Source organism: Hypanus sabinus, chromosome 10 (assembly GCF_030144855.1).
Source record: "Hypanus sabinus isolate sHypSab1 chromosome 10, sHypSab1.hap1, whole genome shotgun sequence".
Classification (NCBI taxonomy): domain Eukaryota; kingdom Metazoa; phylum Chordata; class Chondrichthyes; order Myliobatiformes; family Dasyatidae; genus Hypanus; species Hypanus sabinus.
In genome coordinates this window covers 146167466-146188797 of record NC_082715.1, presented here as the reverse complement: position 1 = coordinate 146188797, position 21332 = coordinate 146167466, and the positions used below count along the sequence as shown (strand labels likewise).

The window sequence follows — 21332 nt, the reverse complement described above, 5'->3', positions numbered from 1 at the left end:
TTAACTAGGTTGCCAGGCACACAGCATATATTCGGATTCGTAATATTGTCAAGACACAAATACTTATGTTAGCTAAGGGACTAGTTAAAAAGTGATTCGCTCAGAGAAGGGCTTTGAGGGTAAGCTTGACAAAGACATTTACTTTCTGAATTGTCCTTTATTATAAATTTAAATATAAGGCGAAATATTTATGGCATAATTATTTGTACCCGTAAGACACTAACGTAAGTAACAGGCGAAGCAAGGCGCCAATAAAGAATAACTCTGCATAACTTGATCGTGGAATACTTTGCAGGAGATGGTGTTGGGAAAAAAGACTGTAAAATACAAGGTAAATAATTGAAATACACAGAGCTGTAAACCACGGAAAACTCTGCATACAAATATTATTGACGCCAGTCTATTTCCTCGTTAAAGTAACTTAGACTATTGATTCACTGTTAATGGGGAATAACTCATGGCAATCAACGATTGAATGCAAGGTGACATCCACTGCATACATCGGTTTCTTTTTACTTCCTCTTATTCGCATCTTTACAGTTTGTTGGTTATGTCTATCTAAATTGGAAAAAGGTCAATTTTGATGGTATCAGAAAGGATCTGGAAAATGTGGATTGGGTCAGGCCGTCTTCTGGTAAATGTGTACCTGGTAAGTAGGAGGCCTTCAAAAGTTGAAATTTGAGAGTAAAAATCTTGAATATTAAAGATAACAAGTTCAGGGAACCTCTGTTACCAAGAGATATTGAGGCCCTAGCGAAGGAGAAAAAGGAAGATCATCGCAGCTATAGGCAGGTAGGAACCAATGAGGCACATCTGGAGTAAGTGAAATGCAAAAGAACACTTAAGAAAGAAGTCAGGAAGCCATAAGAAGGTCTGAGGTTTGTAAAGTGAGTGAGGCTTCTACGGATATATTATGAGAAAAGGATTGCAAGGGACAAAACTGGTCCTCTGGAAGATCAGAATGCTAATCTGTGCGTGGAGCCAGAAGAGATGGGGAGACCTTCAATCTTTATTTTTGTTGCAACTCTATTCACTCCAGAGACGGACACAAAACCTATAGAAATGAGGCAAAACGAAAGCGAGGTCGTGGACCCAATGCAGATTTCAGAAGAAGAGGTGTTTGTTATCTTGAGGCAAATTATGGAGGATAAATCCTCAGGTTTAACACAGTGTTCCCTTGAACTCTATGAGAGGTAATTGCAGAAATTGCAGGGGCCCGAACATAATCATCCTCAACAACACGAGAAGGACCAGAGCATTTGAACTTCCAAAGTTCAAAGTATTTTGATGATCAGCGTTTACTATATACAACATTGATATCCATTTCCTGACAAGCAGCCACAAAACAAAGAGATCCAATAGAAGCATAGAAACATAGAAAACCTACTGCACAATAGAGGCCCTTCGGCCCACAAAGTTGTGTCGAATATGTCCCTACCTTAGAAACTCCTAGGCTTCCCTATAGCCCTGTACTTTTCTAAGCTCCATGTACCTATCCAAAAGTCTCTTAAAAGACCCTATCGTATCAGCCTCCGCCACCGTTCCCAGCAGCACATTCCACGCACTCACGACTCTCTGCACAAAAAACTTCCCCCTGACATCTCCTCTGTACCTACTCCCCAGCACCTTAAACCTGTGTCCACTTGTGGCAACCATTTCAGCCCTGGGGGAAAAAGCCTCTGACTATCCACACGATCAATGCCTCTCATCATCTTATACAACTCTATCAGGTCGCCTCTCATCCTCCGGTGCTCCAGGGAGAAAGAACCGAGTTCAGTCAATCTATTCTCATAAGGCATGCTCCACAATCCAGGCAACATTCTTCTACATCTCTTCTGCACCCTTTCTATGGCTTCCACATCCTTCCTCGAGTGTGGCGACCGGAACTGAGCACAGTACTCCAAGTGGGGTCCAACCAGGGTCCTATATAACTGCAACATTACCTTTCGGCTCCTAAATTTAATTCCATGATTGATGAAGGCCTTCTTATGCCTTCACCGTATGCCTTCTTAACCACAGAGTCAACCTGCTCAGCTGCTTTGAGCGTCCTATGGACTCGAACCCCAAGAACCCTCTGATTCTCCACAAGGCCGAGAGTCTTACCATTAACACTAAAATCTGCCATCATTTTTGACCTACCAAAACGAACCACCTCACACTTATTTGGGATTAACTCCATCTGCTATTTCTCAGCCCAGTTTTGCATCCTATCAATGTCCCGCTGTAACCTCTGACAGCCCTCCACACTATCCACAACACTATCCACTATACACTGACTAACCCATCCCTTCAGATCATTGATAAAAATTACGAAGAGTAAGGGTCCGAGATCAGATTCTTGAGGCACCTCTATGACCCGTCTACAACCACTCTTTGCCTTCTGTAGGCAAGCCAGTTCTGGATCCACAAGGCAATGTCTTCTTGGATCCCATGCCTCCTTACTTTTTCAATAAGCCTTGCATGGGGTACCTTATCAAATACCTTGCTGAAATCTATATACACTACATCTACTACTCTTCTTTCATCAATGTGTTTAGTCACATCCTCAAAAAATTCAATCAGTCTCGTAAGGTACCACCTCCCCTTGACAAAGCCATGCTGACTTTTCCTAGTCATATTATACCTCTCCAAATGTTCATAAAACCTCTCAGGATCTTCTCCATCAACTTACCGACCATTGAGGTAAGACTCACTGGGCTATCTCCACTACATTTCTTGAATAAAGGAACAACATCGGCAACTCTTCAATCCTCCAGAATCTCTCCCGTCCCCTTTGATGATGTAAAGATCAGCGCCAGAGACTCAGCAATCTCCTCCCTCATTTCCCACAGTAGATTGGGGTACATTTCATCTGGTCCCGTCGACTTATCCAACTTGGTGCTTTCCAAAAGCTCCAGTACATCCTCTTTCTTACTATCTACATGCTCAAGCTTTACAGTCTGCTGCAAGTCATCACTACAATGAGATCTTTTTCCATAGTGAATACTGAAGTAAAGTATACATTAAGTACCTCTGTTTTTTCCTCCGGTTCCCTGCACACTTTCCCACTGTCACACTTGATGGGTCCTATTCTTTCACGTCTTATTCTCTTACTCTTCACATACTCGTAGAATGTGAAGAGTACAAGTATGTGAAGAGTTAGAGGATTTTCTTGGGATTTTCCTTTATCCTGCCCGCCAAGGCCTTCTCATTACCTCTTCTGGTTCTTCTGATTTGTCTTTTAAGTTTCTTCCTATTAGTCTTATAATCTTCTAGATCTATGACATTTCCTAGCTCTCTGAACCTTTTGTAAGCTTTTCTTTTCTTCTTGACTAGATTTATTGCAGCCTTTGTACACCACTGTTCCTCTACCCTACCATAACTTCCCTGTCTCATTGGAACGTACCCATGCAGAACTCCACACAAATATCCCCTGAACATATGCCACATTTCTTCCGAACTTTTCTCTGAGAACATCAGTTTCCAATTTAAGCTTCCAATTTCCTGCCTGATGAGCCTGATAGCCTCATAATTCCTCTTACTCCAATTAAACGTTTTTCTAACTTATTTGTTTTCTCCAATGCTTTTGTAAAGGAGATAGAATTATGATCACTATCTCCAAAATCCTCTGCCACTGAGAGATCTGACACATGACCAGGCTTATTTCCCAATACCAAATCAAGTACAGCCTCTCCTCTTGTAGGTTCATCTACATATTGTGTCAAGAAACCTTCCTGAACACACCTAACAAACTCTACCCCATCTAAACCCCTTGCTCTAGGAAAATAGAACCCATTAAAAAGGAAAACCGTTGAACACCCGTTGTGCATTTAAAAAAAAACAAATCGTGCAGGCAATAAAAATACAAACGTTTGTACGTAAATAGCATTCAATACTGAAGTTCACGGACAGCCTCAAAGCCAGTTAGAAAGCTATAGAAGCAGGCCCTGCGGTCCCTTTTGTCGTTTCTAACCATCTACATGAAATGAAAGTTAAAGCAATCGATTAAAACAATAAATTAAAGCAAGAGGCTTTGATTATATTGGTAAATAAATCAATAGTGCACGCACACCCCATGTTAGCAAGACAGCACCTGAAATTTTTATTTATTTTTTATGTATTAACATGCCCTTCCGACCCAATAAGCCGCAAAGCCAGGCAACCTACCTGTTAATCCTAGACTAATCGCAGGGCAAATTATAATATGAATCTTTGGAAAGTGGGGGAATACCGTAGCACCTGGTGGAAACCCACGCGTTCACGTAGAGGAAGATACACATTCTTTACAGAGGACGTCGAGATTGAATTCCGAACTCCACTACCGCGAGCTGTGAGAGTGTCGCTCTAACTGTTAGACTATCGAGGCGCTCAATTGGAACAGGTTCTGAATCCCTTTCAAAGGATGGATGCGAATGCGTTGACATGAAAAGGATTCGTTCGTTTTGCATCTGGACGTAGTGGATAATTCTATGTGGACAGGTTAAACAGAAAATACCTAAACTCTCTAGAGCAGCCTTTCTCAACTTTTTTACCCTGAAGGAAATACACGTCAGGTCTGCATAAAAATTATTATATTTACAGCAGACGGTACGTTAGCGTGATCAGTAAGTTGTCAATATAAAAATCCAAGAATAATTGTCAATACTTTTTTGAGAAGAGTACGAATTTTTAGCCAACTTTTCTTGGGCTTCCAGAAGGCCTTCGAATGGAAGCATAACAACGGGTGAATACTCGAGATTTTAAAAGAATCACTGCATTATAGGAAATATATTGAGAGGGACTAAGGGTTAAGTGCTCGTTTGACTTGGGGAAACGTGGTATTCATGCAGTTTCAGAGCTACCGCCACTGCTGTTCATAATTTACGTCAATGATCTGTATACGGAGACCAAATGCAGCACATCCAAATTGTTTGTATTGTGGGTTCTGAGGAGAAGACAGTAAAGTGCAATGTGAATATACAGGTGTGGTGGAAAAAAGCACCTTATCTAATAATTAATTAACATGGTTACTGGAAACGGAGGAGAATTACCTTAACAGATTCTTAGAGGATATAATGGAACTAATGAAATTGGCAACATTTGATATATTGCGACTCCTAACCCCTCCTTCACCCTTCTGATGTTTCTGATAATACCTCTGGCGTCGTCGAGACAGTCTATAAAAGAAGAGGCTGAAAAGTAGAGGCGAGACAAAGCTCGATCATCCATGATCTTCCTGGATATTAGAATGGGTTCGATGGACGAGATTTTCCGCCTCCTGCTGCTTGCGTTCTGTTCTAATATTTGTCAGTTGTTTGTCAGATGTTTATCATTGGTTTCTAATACGCCTGCCACTCTAAACTCCCAACCTTATGGTCAAATAAATCCACATTGCTTGTGCCCTGACTTGGCCTAAATCCCGTTTCTGTGCGCTCCAGGTATATATCCGTTTCTGCATAAAACATAACTCAAGTTGAAAATCTGAATCAGAATATAGTGGATCCCGGAACCAAAAACGCTCAGCAGAAGGAACAGCTTCTGAGGAGTGAATATCAATGCTATCATTTGAAGTTAGCGATCTTAGGAATTGTTTCACCTTTCACACGCATTAAGGCATCCATTCCTTCTGTATTTCAAATCTAGAGAAGTTAGCTTTACATAGCAGATAGGATCGATTTTGCGATGTTGCAGAATTGAATATGAAGTCGTGACATTCAAAATTTAAAAGTCGATATTCCGACATCTTCCCAGATGTTGCAAATTTAAGCAACGCACACAAAATGCTGGTGGAACACCGCAGGCCAGGCAGCATCTATAGGGAGAAGCACTGTCGATGTTTCGGGCCAAGACCCTTCGTCAGGACTATCTGAAAGGAAAGATAAGAGATATTTGAAAGTAGGAGGGGGAGAGGGAAATGCGAAATGATAGAAGACCGGAGGGGGTGGGATGAAGCTAAGAGCTGGAAAGATGATTGGCAAAAGGGATACAGAGCTCGAGAATGGAAATGATCATGGGACGGGAGGCCTAGGAAGATAGAAAGGGGGAAGGAAGCACCAGAGGGAGATGGAGAACAGTCAGAATGATGGGCAGAGAGAGAGAGAGAGAAAAGAGGAGGGGGAAAAACTAAATATATCAGGGATGGGGTAAGAAGGGGAGGAGGGGCATTAACGGAAGTTAGAGAAGTCAATGTTCATGCCATCACGTTGCAGGCTATCCAGCCGGTATATAAGGTGTTGTTCCTCCAACCTGAGTGTGACAGTAGAGGAGGCCATGGATAGACATATCAGAATGGGAATGGGACGTGGAATTAAAATGTGTGGCCAGTATTAATTTGGTTGATATTATTTCATGTTCCATTAGGTATATTGACAATTATTCCAAGGTGTTGCTGAAATTGTACAGGGTGCTCCCGAGAATACAGTACACATGGAATACTGATTGCTGTTTGTTTTTCTTTATCCAGGATAGTTTATACATGCTTTGAAATTAATAACGCATCATGATACTGGTGTACTTATGTAGTGCAGTCCGATTATCAGACATTAAGAAGACTGATATGACGTTACCGGATTTCAGCAAAATGTGAGATGATTTTATTGCGACAAGCAAATAAAAATTAGGTGAATAACATGAATTTTAGAAGACCTTTCCTTTTGCTGTTAAATCCAGAACGAGAGAGAGTGCTCCCGGGATAAGATCCACTATTTTAGAAGCGGAAAATCAGAGTATCCCTTTGTATCGATTATTTCAAATTTTCTCGCTCAAAGAGCTGAGGTTAATCCGTCAGTGGGTGCAATCAGTGGTTTGGAACACAGTGGGGATAATCGATATAAGGATCAGCAAGAAAACAAGCAAGTGATCGAGTAAAATATGATTTAATTTGAGGCAGGAATGGGCAGTGTAATTGGGGGTTACTACGGTCCTACAGCGCTATTCCAGTCTATTTATGTTCGTATGCTGTTAATTGCGAATAAGACTTTATAAAGTCTAATAAAGTACCATAAGCATCCGAACAAAAAAAAAAATATGACGTGAGTACAGACCTGCTAAGCTATGTTGGAATATATTTTACTTCAATCCTGTCTTTTCAAATCAATGCAAAACTGACAAATATAAGAACAGAACGCAAGCCGCTGTAGGCGGAAAATCTCGTCCATCGAACCCATTCTAATGTCCAGGAAGGTCATGGATGATCGAGCTTTGCCTCGCATCTACTTTTCAGCCTCTTCCTTTATAGACTGTCTGGCCGACGCCAAAGATTCACTTTGGCTTTGAATAAAGACATTGATTACGCCTCCACAATTCTCAAGGCTAGAGAATTCGAATTTCGCTATGTGAGGTGTGAAGAAATTCGTCCTCGCCTTCTTGCAGTTGTCCATTTGTTCTTAATTCTACCAAGAGGATCACATCCTCAACGCAACTTTTCTGTCACGTTCTCTTGGAACTTAATATTCTTCAGAAGGATGGTTTTCGTTCTACTAATCTCCAAGAAATAATGATCAAAATGGCCCCATAAACCAGTGGCTTTTAAAAAATAATCCAGAGTTAACAACGTGATTCACAAGATTCAACAGCATGGATTAAATAGACGTATCCATTAGCTACTCATTTCAGTTAATTTCCTTTTCCCCGTGTTTCACTGGGCTCCTTGATTAGGTCAGCTGCTCCTCCTTCGAACCGGCAGTGTATATCTCGAGCTTAGATCTACTCGCGCCTGGTTCGTCACCTCAGCAGGGTTCCGAGCTGCCGAGAATGGGTCCAGTCGAGAGCCTGTCATCCGCTATTCCTGGGTCCAGTCGAGAGCCTGTCATCCGCTATTCCTGGGTCAAGTCAACAGCCTGTTGTCGGCAGTTCCTGTGTCGAGCCGAGGGCCTGACGTCGGCAGTTCCTGGGTCGAATCGCGAGTCTCGTGTCCAGCTGTTTTGCGCTGCTCTGAGCCGGGATACGAGCGGCCTGTCGTTTTTTTTGGTTTAGTCATCTCGTTTCCAGCTGAGTAGGTCCGGCCGTTTGCTGCTACTCAGAGTTGAGTATTCTGCTCTCTGTGTTCCACTCGAGTCCAAGTCTAGTTTCAAGCTCCGAGTTCCGTCCAAGCCAAGGCTCTGTGTCCAGTTAAGGTTTCGTGTCCAGGTGAAGTCCAAGTTCTGGCTGCATGTCCAAGTCATGTCCAAATCCGTCTCCGTGCCTGTGTCTTGCGCTTGGGTCGCCTCCCTACGCACATTGCAACAATGGGTACAGTTGGGAAACAAAACAGCCCAAATTTGACCTGTCTCTACTTGCTTGCATTTGGCCCACCTCGCTCTAAATAAATCCACGAACCTGTTCAAGTGTTCCTTAATCGTTGTAATTGTACCATCCTCTATCAATTAGTCTGTCAGCTTGTTCCATGTATCTATCACATTCTGTGTAATAATCTTGCCCTTCAGATCCCCTTTTCCCCCTCTTATGTTGTACCTCTGTATTCTAGTTTTAGGCTCCCCTATCCTGGGAAAACGACTGACCATCCACCTTATGAATGCCCTTCATTATTTTATAGCCGTTTGGAGGGTCACACTTAGTATCCTTCGCTCCAGGGAAAATAGTCCCAAACTAGTCAGTCCCTAACTCAAGCCCTCCAGTCCTAGCAACTTCCCTTCTTCTCTGTTATACTCTTACCATTGAATACTTATTGTATGGTGAACGGAAACGCACACAATATTCCAGATGTTATATGACATCTGAACTGTTGTGCTCAAGTGCCCCACCCGAAGAAGGCAAGCATGCCTCAGGACGACATCACCAACTAGTTTATCTGTTTCGTGACTCTCAGGGATCTGTTCTTGCACTGCACGTCTTCCCGTTCACCACCACTCCTCTGGGCTCTAAGTTCCGACCTGGAATAACTTTTCAAAATGTATCACATTTCTCTTCTCTGAGTTAACTTCCATCTGCCATTCATTTGCTCGCCATTCCAGTTAAAATACACCATGCTGTTAAATTAGGCAACCTACTTCATTATCTACCATGCCATGAATTTTAGTGTCATCTTTCATTGTAATAATCTTGCCACCTGGATTCTCATCCACATCAATAATATATATAAACACACAACAGGGGACCCAGTGCCGATCCCTGCGTCATACTAATTGTCACACGCCTCCAAACTGAAAACCAATCCTCCGCTACTAGCCTCTACTGCCTTCCACCAAGCCACTTCATTATGCACCTGGCAATTGAACCCCCGATCCCTTGTGATTCTCCTTCTGGAGCAGTCCGCCATGAGGGACCTTGTCGAAAACCATTCTAAAATCCATTAGGTAGCTTCCACCGCTTGCTCTCGTCAAGATTCTTGGTCATACCTTCAAACTACCAAATTAAATTCGTACGACTACATTCCTTGATCAGTCTTAGCAATACAAACACAGATAGATCCTACCTCTTAGAAATACCTTCCTAACTTTATGCTTTTACAAATTAAGTGCATCAGAATAAAATCCTCATTTGTTTCTATGGATTCAAACTTAATCTAGTTTTACCAAAATATAAGCGCTGTTTTGCTTGGTTCCCACTGTTATGTAATTATAATACTATGTTCTGTTATTTGTTGTGGCCTTTAAGTGTATTAACCTAGGAAATTAACAATGAGTCCTGTTGATGCCAGAGCATTGCACAGGTTGTCCCTGTTTCCCGGCTGTCTTTATCTTAACAAATTAAATGTAGAGAAAGATCAATATATGCTAGTACTTTAATGAATGAGTAGCCCATGATCATTTTGTTCATGTTTCATCTTGTCCCCTCAATATTGTGTTCGTGACCAACGATTTAACATTTTTTTTCTTATTCTCTGGATTCAGTTTTGAGAGTAGCTCCCACCAGCTGAAGGCAGTGCTCAGAGATTTCACTATATCTCAGAGAGGAAAGTGTTCAATAACTTCAGTTGTTTTTGTGCTTAATTTTCATATTTGCAATCCATGCATAAAACGTAGACCATGTAGAAAATGAAGAGCATAAAACGCCAGCCTTTATTTCTTCACGACTACTGTGTAGAGGTGCAGAAGGGAAATGGATCACTGGCACAGGAATCCACCCAGATTACCATGAGACAGTATTGGCGAAGGTCAATAACATCAGTATGTCATGGTCCGGTCCATGAAGACCGCATTCCGGTTCACAGTCTGGTCCATCGTTCCTTATTCAACATCGTTCCTGTTCTCTCAAGACCAACGCTCCGTGTTCAGTTGTCCCAAGATCGAGTCAAGGCTTCGTGTTCTTGTCCTGTCCATGTGCCTCGTCCTGTGCAGGAGTTCCATGTCTAGTCCTGCAGCCAAGCCTCGAAGAACCCAAGCCATGTCCAGCCCTATAGCCATGTCATGTCTTCGCCTAGTTCCGGAGTCCGAGCCCGAGTCAAGACCTAGGTTCTGTGTCCTTGTCCAGTCTCTGGTTTGAAGTCCAACTCCAAACTCCTAGTTCCTAGTTCATGTTTCCTCAGTCCGTGTTCCTGTCCCAGCTCCTAGTCTGTGTCCTATCCCGACCCTAACTCTAGTCCAGTCCAGTTCCCAGTACTTCAGTGTCTGTGTCTTGCATTTGGGTCCACTCCTAGTGCCCCCTGTATGGCAGAACAGTCCAGCAAAGCATAGACCGAGTGACACAGACACTGTTGTGTCTTCCACCCTGGGTTCTGCACTGTTGAATGCCTCCCTACCACCCGCCAGTGTCGACATAGTCTGGGAAAGACTTGGGTTGCCATGAGGCTCCCATAGAGGGGGGGGGGGGGGCGCGGGAGCTACTGTCATAGTCCGGTCCGTGAAGTCTGCAGTCCGGTTCACGATCCCGTCCATTGTTCCTAATTCCAGGTTTTCCGGTTTCCCCTTGTTCTGTTGGGTGCTCTAATTGAGGCAGCGGATTCTCATTTTGGGCTGGCTACATAAATAGCTCCTGGGTTCAGCATCATTTGCGGGACTGTTCCCTTCACCTTTCTCTTCCTCCTGAAGCCTTTGCCTGCGTCCTTGCCTGTATCGCTGTCAAGTTCCACCGTCGGAGAAAGACCGGAGCCTTGGTCTGTCCAGATAAGGAACTGACTATCGTTATTTGGAACCATCTCTGTGTCCACGCATTCGCTTGGTAGGTCCGGACGTTTGCCGCTACCATGTGTAGAGAACTGTCTCTCTGTGTTCTGTGTACGAGTCCCGGCCCCAAGTCCTGTTCCCAAGGAGGGGTCCCGGCTCTGTGTTCCTGTCTCTCTCAAGACCAAGGCTCTGTGTTCCTGTCTCTCTCAAGAACGAGGCCCGTGTTCCTGTCTCTCAAGAACGAGGCCCGTGTTCCTGTTCTCTCAAGAACGAGGCCCGTGTTCCTGTTCTCTCAAGAACGAGGCCCGTGTTCCTGTTCTCTCAAGAACGAGGCCCGTGTTCCTGTTCTCTCAAGAACGAGGCCCGTGTTCCTGTTCTCTCAAGAACGAGGCTCTGTGTTCCTGTTCTCTCAAGGTCAAGGCTCTGTGTTCCTGTTCTCTCAAGGTCAAGGCTCCGTGTTCAGTTGTCCCAAGATCGAGTCAAGGCTTCGGGTTCTTGTCCTGTCCATGTGCCTCGTCCTGTGCAGGAGTTCCATGTCTAGTCCTACAACCAAGCCTCAAAGAACCCAAGCCCCGCCTAATCCTGCAGCCAAGCCTCGTCTCGTCCTGTAACCTAATTCCGGGGTCCGAGCCCCAGTCAAGACCCAGGTTCTGGTCCAGTCTCTGGCTCGGAGTCCAAGCCCAGGCTCCTAGTTCCCAGTTCCATGCCCTGGTCCCGCTTTCCGAGCCAAAGTCCTAGCCCAAGTCTGTGTTCCTGCCCCTCTCCTGGTCTGTGTCCCGTCCCGTCCCAAACTTTAGTTCAGTCCAGTTCTTAGTACTTCAGTGTCTGTATCTTGCAATTGTGTCCGCTCCCGGCGCCCACCTTATGACACAGTGTTAATGATAAAAATCATTGATTGATGACATAGGTCCATTGCTGGGAAAACATTTGCTGTTATCACGTGCACGCTTGTGATGAATACACACATTGACAAATGCCAATAAGCAGTGAACGATAATCCTAAACGGTTCTGTGCTTTGCACATAGATCACTGCTATAGCAATAACTCTCATGAACTGTCACTTACACTTGTTACGCTGCTGCAACTCTCAGCCCACATCTCACAGTCATGGCAGCCTTTCACTGTTTTCAGGACAAGGTGGAACACAGTTTCCATCAACAATACCGCAAAGCCACTTGCACTCAGTGGTCTCTACTTCATCTCGGATGGGCCCCTGGTATTGAGGATCACTTTGTCTAGTCCGGTTCTGGGATAGCTACTGGGGCCAACGTAAAATCTAAAACCTTTCGATCAGTTGGGGCAACAATTGCTCAAAAGCGGGAAGTAATGGATCGCTGGTAATTTGGTGGAGGTTTACTACTTTCGCTATTGATACGGGGCGTCAATGAGCACCCATTGAATGGATTTGAAGTTCCCAATACAACCCATATCTTTATTTTCCAGGTTATGTGATTTTTCAACTTTCTTTCAACATCGTATTGTCAATTTTCCCTTGCCGTCAATGTATTCAGAGATTAAGCCTCCACATGTCTCTTGGGTAGATAATTACTAAAATATTTAACTTCTGAGTGAAGATATTTCTCATCACCGTTATCTTGAAAAGCCAAGCATTCGTTTTGAAACTAAAATATGGCAAACCACTTCCAGCCCAGTGAGAATATTTCGTCCGTGTTAACTTGCAGTAACAAATATTAGACCGATTTTAAATAATAATAATATTGAGTATAGAATGCAGTGCTTTCGTCTCGGTACCTCTACTTCAGCGATAAATTAATGCGGTGGAATAGCATTTGCCCCGAATGCTCAAAGAAAACCGTAGTCAGTTAATAAAATACTTTTTACGTTGGTATTGTGCAGGTCGTCAACAGACTGGAATGGGCTGCAACTGAACAAACCACTCCCCAGCTGCTCTGTTAATGAGACTGATCCCGCAAGACAAAAATACATATTAAATATGCTTCAATCTCCACCGAGATAATCTGCCCTGTTGTGCACTGTTGATCACAACTCTTCAAATTGAACATAATATTCTTAATCGCAATTGAAAATAGAATACAGCGCTGTTAATATCATATGATTGAACGAACAGCGCAAACATAGCGTTTGCATATTCAAAACTATTTTATTTGAAATTCATGACATTGGATTCGCTTTGAACACGTGACTTATTTATTCGTTATTAATATACAATTTGATTTTGTAACTAGCAATTGATTGTCATCCTAGAACATGTAATATGGTATAGCCCCTCTCAGCAGGAAGTGAGTATTCCGTATTCAGAATTCTATAGCTCCTTGTGCATGACCCACTAACGTCACTCCTTCCAGTTCAGATGCTCCAATCGTGTTCTGCCCTTTGGTTAAGGATTTGCATAAATTTGGATCCTTCTTCATAAGGCTGATAAAAGGAGACTAGGACACGGATAATCGATTAATTTCCGAGACGTGTCATGAGCAGTTCTGGGTTTATCACATTCTTCACCATGTGTAAGCATCTCGGTGCTGTCATTCTGATAGTACTTCTGGTCTCAGGTAAGTCTGTCGTTAGCGTTTCCCTCCTTGTTGAGCGCACCGTGACTAAGGTTAAAGAACTATATTAAATATTCTGAGATATTTCAAAATTGCCTGTCTTCCCTCTTAGAATCAAAGGCACAAGTTATTCTAAGCCAGCCACCATCTGTTTCTACTGAACCGGGAGGAAATGTCGAAATTTACTGTACAGTGAAAGGCGTCGGCATGGGAAACGCTTTAATAGCCTGGTACCAGCAAAGGACTGAAAATGCTCCTCCTCGGTATCTCCTGCGCCATGATTCTCAAGATCTAGTCAGGGCATCAGGTACTCCAGATCGTTTCTCCGGTAGAAGTTCCTCGTCACTCAACTCCAGATATTTAACCATCACCGGAGTTCAAAAAGAAGATCAAGCGAACTACTATTGCGGTGTGTGGGTAACCTCCAGCAGCACATACATCTTCGGAACTGGAACGAAGCTAACGCTGTTGTGTAAGTAACCTTAATCCGTTGGCTAGATGCAGGATTGAATATTTGGTACCGTGGATTAATATTTTGTCATATATATCTACAATATGGTGACGTTTTTAAAGGTATCCCGTGTATATAAATCTTGTTGTTTTGATGAGAACTCGATTGGTTTCCAGCGCCATGGGTTATGTCTTAATCATTCGAACCATTCAATGAAAATAGTTAACTTTGAGACCTTTCTATTCGGGACTCCATCTGAGATGCAAAGTTTAAATATTACCCTTCTTCCTTCCCCCATACTGCCACCCCCCCCTCCCCCAGACCTGTCCTACTTTGTTTTCCTATATTAGACATTGCAAGAAGACACAGCTTCAGTGTCTACATGGTTCTCCCACATTTCTCCGTGGAGGTCCATACACTTTTTTGTTTAAAGGAGTCAGGTAACAAGAGATAAAATTTACCATGCAGTTTGAGAAGTTCAAATCAGATATATTAGTACTACAATGAAGTAAAAGCATTTACAGAGACATGATAGAGGAATATGCCAAAATTGATTGGAACTGGATACTAGCAGGAATGACGGAGAAAAGCAGTTTCGGGAACAGTTCGGAAGGCACTAGATACATCCCAAAGATGAAAAAGTAGTCTGAAGGGAGGATAATGCAACCATGGCCGACAAAATAAAAGTCAAGGACAGCATAAGAACAAAATAGAGTGCATAAAATACAGCAGAAATCAGTACTAAATTGGCGGATTCGCAAACTTTTAAAACCCAACAGAAGGAAACTTTGAAAAAGCCACAGGAGAAAAAAGAAGTAAAAAGAAGGTAAGCTCGCGAATAAAATAAACAGAGGTTACCAGAATTCTTTTCAGATATACGCAGCGTAAAAGAAAGGCGAGAGTGGATATTGGACTGCTTGGAAATTACGCTGGTGTGGAGGGGGAGTAAATAAATTACAGTTGAACTTAATAAATACTTTGCGTCAGCCTTTACTGTGGAAGATATCGGCAGAATGCTAGAACTGCAAGAGTGTCAGGGGCCAGAAGAGATTATACTCATTATTACTAAGGAGACGGAGGCAGAAAGGTCTAAAGTTAGATAGTTCACCTGGACCAAATGGGCTACACCCCAGGGTTCTGAAGGAGGCAGCTGAAAAGATTGTGGCGGCTTTACAATTGAGTTTTCAAGATCCACTGGATTCTGGAATGCTTCTGGAGAACTGGAAAATTGTAAATGGCTCTCCTTTATTTTATGGGGAGCGTGGCAGAAGAAAGGAAATTATAGACTCTTTACTCTTTCTTCAGTGGTTGATAAGATGTTGGAGTCCAGTATTTAGAATAAGGTTTCGGGGTACTTAGAGCCACATGATAAAATAAGCCGAAGTCAGCATACTTTCCTTCTGCGAATCGCTGTTGGAATCCTTTGAGAATAACAGGCGGGATAGACAAAGGAAAGTCAGGGCTATCGTTTCCTTGGGTTTTCAGAAGGCCTTTGACAACATGCCGTAGACGAGACTGCTTAACAGGACAAGAACCCGCTGTACTTACAGGAAAGGTACTAGCAGAGATAGAACACTGGCTTACTGGTAAGGAGTGCGAATAGAGTGCGGTGGTTCTGGTTGGCTACTGGTGACTAGTCACGTTCTGCAGGATGTCAGTGTTGGGACTGCTTCTTGTCACATTATATGTCAATGATTTAGATGGCGGAATTGATGGTTTTCTGGCCAAGTTTGCGGACTATACGATAATAGATGGCCGGGCAGGTAGTATTGAGGAAGCAGTGTCTCTCAACGATATGTAGACAGATTGGCAGAATGGGCAAAGAAGTGGCAGATGGAAAATAATGGAGGGAAGTGTATGGTCATGCAGTTTGATTGAAGGAATAAACGTTTGACCATTTCCTAAACGAGGGAAATTTTCACATATCGGCGGTATAACGCGACATTGGAGTCTTTCTGCATTATCCCCTAAAGGTTAACTTGTACGCTGAGTTGGTAAAGAAAGGAAAAGCAATGTTGGTATTCATTTCGAGCTGATTAGAATGTAAAAAGAAGAATGTAATACTGAGGCTTTATAAGCATTGTTCAGACCTCCTTGAGAGTGTTGTGAGCAAATTTGGGCCCTTTATCTTAAAAACAATATGTGCTGCATTGGAGAAGGTTCAAAAGAGTTTCATAAGAATGATGCCGGGAATGAAAGGAATAACTTTTGAGGAGCGTTTGATGGCACTTGATCTGTACCTGCTGGAGTTTAGAAGAATGACAGGGGATCTCATTGAAACCTGTCGAGTATTGAAGGACAGAGTGAATTTGGAGAGGATGTTTCCTTTCGATTCTGAATCTAGACCAAGAGGGTGCAGGCTTGGAAAAGAGGGACGACAATTTCGAACAGAGATGAGGATGAATCCTTTGAGCCAGAGGATATTGATTCTACAGAATTCATTGCCACAGACGTCTGTGGAGGCAAAATTGTTTAGTATGTTTAAAGTGGAGCTTGATAGGTTCTTGCATAGTCAGGGCGTCAAAGGTTACGCGGAATCGGTAGGAGAATGGGATTGAGAAGGATATTAACTCAGCCATGAACGAATGGCGGAGCAGGGTCGAGGGTCTGATGGTCTGCTGGTCTAAGAGAGTACAAACTGATCCTTAGTTCATAGACCCCGCTACACTTTCACAATCCTGCACTGAATTAATGGCCTATAGTATTTGAACTTGCGCCAGGATGTTAGTCTGGTTATGTTATTCGCATGAAAGCAAATCGGCAGAACGTTTAACCAGATATTATTCCCAAAAATACATTTAATTCAATTCTGTGCAGTGCCAAGCCAAGACGAACATCACTGTGATCAAAGAGGGACGTACTCCCAAATATTTGGATTAGGTGGGTAGACAGGGGTGTTTTTAAAAAGCAGAAAGACGTAAGAACACAGTATTAAGGAGATATGAAAGACGGCTTGCATTGAGAGCTCGTGCTCGCTTGCCGATCTCTGAATTTGGTGATAAAGATGAAATGTTGCTTAAATTTGTGAAAATATCCAATGTAAGAATCATATTCACAAAGTGTGTTATCTTCGTAATAGACAGCTAGTTTATCAGAGGCCAGACAAGATAGTCTATGGAGCATTTTTATGGGAGCACATCAAACACAACGAAGGCAGAGTGAACATGGAATGAGATTTTTATTTTTATTTAAATTTCAACTAGATCTTTAAATGGAATGACCAGGGCGGGACACTTATCCCGCGCTATAATGTCGGCCCAATTACCGTAACGGACGTTTTATATGTTGGTTATAATTTCTTCGTTCGATACAGTCCACTATTTTACATTTATGGTGGCCGAATGACGGAAAGCAAATCTCAACAAGACTGTGGTTATGCGGTGATATAAGTGAAAGTTAACTTTCTGGAAAATTTCTAGGCCGTGCCCCAAGGAAACTCTATCAGTGATACTTGATTCTCAAAATCTTGGGTACATTAACAAATTATTTAGAGAATATTCCACCGTCGGTCCTGAGACATTGGTAACTGCTAAGGATCTCCTCTCACACAATTTTTTTCTTTCCGTTGTAAATGAACACTCTCATTATCTAGTTCCTCTAAATGTCTTTTTTTTTTACAGCCCAAGGATTGTCCAGCCCTAAGGTCTCCCTTCTCCTGCCGGCGTCTGATCAGATCACTAAAGGAAAGATGGCGACTCTGGTGTGCCTAGTCGATAATTTTTACCCTGAAGGGGTAGAGGTCTCCTGGAGCACCGACGGCACAGTAGTCAACGCCGGTGTTAAGACATCCCGAGCCGTGCAGGGCAGCGACCAGACCTACAGCCTGAGCAGTTACCTTACCCTGACCGCCATGGAGTGGAACTCACACGAAGAGTACACTTGCGGGGTTACACACGCGTCTCTCGTGTCTCAGTTGAAGCGAAGCATCCGGAGATCGGAGTGTACGCCATCTTAGTGGCCGCGGAAATTTACCATCGGCGACGATGAAACATTATTCTCAATAGATACTTTCAGTCGTTCTCGAGCAAAAGTCGGGACTCTTTGTTTTTTTACCTTTCGCTGTAAGCATGTTTAATGACATAAGCATGCCCCTCTTTCACGTTGTATAATATAATCACATTTCATGAGCTATTACGTTGTTGTTATTCTTTAATCAACTCAGCGGTTCCGAGGCTGGCCCTTATATTGCTCAACCAAAGGGCCGCTATACTTAAAAGCGTTAAAATTATTTCTGAGACAAAGTCTGCCAATGCCGGAATCTGGAACAAAAAGAAACAAATTACTGGGTAAACTCGGGGGGTCAGTGGAGTCAAATGGTAGCAATCAAATTGTAGGGTATCGAACCCAAACCTCGACCGCCCATTGCGCTCCATCTGACCCTCCGAGTTTCCCCCCTGAACTCTGGTCTATGAATCCGCCAGTCCGCGTTCACACTCGGTGGAACCTTTCGCTCCTATTCTATTGAATCTATCGTCAAATGCACCACAGATCATGTAGAACATTAGATTTAAAGCTGTGGTTACTGACACCGGTATAGAACCCGTCACTGTTCAATATTTGAGTCAAACAGGGCTGTCTCATAACATCTTGGTTTTTTTCTGTTTCAAAATTATTTCGTTCAACATTGATCGACTTTCCAGACCTGCGGGTCATATTAATTAGAAGTAAATATTTTTCAATCGGAACTTTTCAGAAGTTTGGGTAGAACACCTTGGCTGCCCTGTCTATTTCCTACCCCGGATATATTTCAGAAGACTGATGAATAATGCACAGTTCTAGCACCAGGAGCCACTTGTCTGTATTTCACTCAATCCTTCCCGCAGAGCCGAGGAGAAAATTGTGTGGAGGCGGGGGAAATGGGACATTCTCAAAGTTCTACACACCTCATCAGTTATATGTCGCGTTAACCTGCTTTACTACAGAGAAAACAGGCCCAGCCAGTCCATATTTTCCGCGTAAATAAAATGCTCCACCTCCAGCAAAATCCTAGCGACTGTTCTCTGCAACCTCGCCAGCACTACCACATTTGTTCTATTTCGCGATAACCAGAACTGCATGCTGTACTCTAGCTGGGATGTGACCTAATATTTAATGTCGGAGCAGAACCTCTTTGCTCTTGCATTTGATGCCCCGAATACTGTAATGAAGTCTAGCACCTCATATGTCTTTTTTGCCCAGGTTATTATTAGGGGCGCTCTGTAGCGCAGCAGTTAGCGTGAAACTTTACAGCAGCAGCGACCAGCGATCAGCGATGGTGGTTCTGTCTGTAAGGAGTTTTTACATCCTCCCCCACCCCCAGGTGAACGTGTGGGCTTCCCCCGGGTGCTCCGGTTACCTAGGACATTCCAAAGACATACTGGTTAAGTTTAGTAAGTTGTGGGAACGCTGTTCTGGCGCTAGAAGCGTCGTGACAATCACCACGTCCCCCAAACACGTATTCGGACTATGCTGGTCGTTTGTGCAAAAACCGACGCATTTCGTATGTCCCGTTATGATTGTTCCAAATAAGAATAATCTCTTATCGCTCTCTCTTTATCTGCCTGGACTGAAATCTTTGCACTTGGGCATTAAGTCACTGTTTCTCAATATTCCCATAGCATGATTGAACGCATCACACCATATTTATCAGAATTCAACTCCATTTGCCATTTAATACCCCATAGCAGCCTGGGGGTACCACCACCCACTCGCCACACCAATAAATCAATCAGCCTTCTCATCATCCACAAACATATTGTTCACGCCTTCTCAGTCGCATCAAAATCATTCACAGATAGTCCCAGCCCAATCCCTGTGGAACACTACTATTCACAGGCATCCAGCCACAAAAGCAAACCTCTACCATCATCCTCCATCTCCCATTGCCGTTTTAATTTTGGATCCAATTTGCCAACTAGAAGCTTATCTTTTTAGTTATCTCCGTGCGTGACCTTACCAAAGATGTAGTATTACCTTTGAACCAAATCTGCTGCCCTGTCCTCATCAGTACACTTTATTATGTCTTCAATATTTTCTAACAGATTGGTCAGTCGACATCTTCTCTTGACTTATATGAATATCACCGATTCGTTCCTACCTTTCTAAGTGAATATGAAATCTGACACTTAAAATGCTTACCAATAGGTTCACAGCCATAAATAACAGGCTCAAGGGTCTGTGTTTAGCACGCATTTTCCTACTGTCATTATTACAAAGAGACCCTTTTGCCATATCCCGGTCAGGTGATCATCGGCTACTTTAACTGCGACCAGGTAATGATTAAAACTTTCATCTAGATCCCTAGTAATCCCCTTCCTTCCGCTCACACCCACCCCCATCCATAGCAGCCTAGGATAAATCGCTTCCAGCCCTGGGAATTTATTCACCTGTAACTCCGCTAAACCTTCAAGTGCCTCCCCTGTTTTAATGGAAACCGGCACTGGACTTTCATATACCTCTTCATTGCCGTCGCCATCTACAAAGTCATATCTTTAGCTAATACCAATGAGTAGTATTAATTTCGGACCTAGCAGATACGTTCTGGCTTCACTCACAGATTATCACGATGGATTGTCAGTAGACTCTTTTTCTGGTTATTCGTTTGTTCGTAATTAAACTGACTTCCGTTTTATTATATCAGATCAATATGTTTGTCGTACATCCTCTTTGGCTTTCAAATTTCCTTTTTAAGCACACTCTACACTTTCTAAACTCCTGCTGGACTTCTCCTGCCTGTAGGTGGCACGAGCTTCCTTTTTTGTCTTTATCCAATCCTCGAAATCCCTCCAGACCCCTGCATGTGTTACACCCAGCTTTCACTCAGGAATATACTGGTGTGGAAATGTCGTTCTATTGGACAGATTAACGGAATGGGAATGCAATTAATTTCCTATTCATCTACATCTCAGTCTTTTGAGGGAGTTGACGATGGAGAGGATGTTTTGCTGAAGCTGCGCATTTTCTAACATTCCCAAGAATCAAAAAGCGAAGATAGTGTCTAGAACCCTAACTAAGAAGAGGAGGGCAAACTGGCAAAAGGCAACAGGAGAGGGAAAATATAATTACATTCTATTGCGAAGTCAGCTGGAAAAGATAATGGGTTTATCGCAGAATAGGCATAAAGTTACGAAAAGGAAATGATGTTTGACAGATCTATTAGAGTTTGCTTGAGTGTTCTACAAATGGAATACGAAGGACAGAATCGATGGATGTGGTGTGTTCGGACTTTCGAAAGGTTGCATAACAAGAGATTATTAAACAAGCATTAAAATATCCTTAACAGGAATAAAATCCTGACTGAAGTGAAGATTGGGTATCTATTTATTTAGGAATACAACGTGGAACAGGCCCTTCTGGCCCTTCCTAGCCTAACC

General features: G+C 43.0%; 1 protein-coding gene across 1 annotated transcript; it reads left to right on the top strand.

Moving 5' to 3' along the window:
• The first annotated feature begins 13420 nt into the window (after nt 1-13420).
• On the top strand, nt 13421-18111 carry LOC132400384 (immunoglobulin lambda-1 light chain-like). The gene is made up of 3 exons (XM_059981329.1): nt 13421-13532; nt 13642-14001; nt 17601-18111. Exons 1-3 carry the CDS (start codon nt 13451-13453, stop codon nt 17933-17935), a joined length of 777 nt encoding a protein of 258 aa, XP_059837312.1. The 5' UTR covers nt 13421-13450; the 3' UTR covers nt 17936-18111.
• Nucleotides 18112-21332: the final 3221 nt, after the last annotated feature.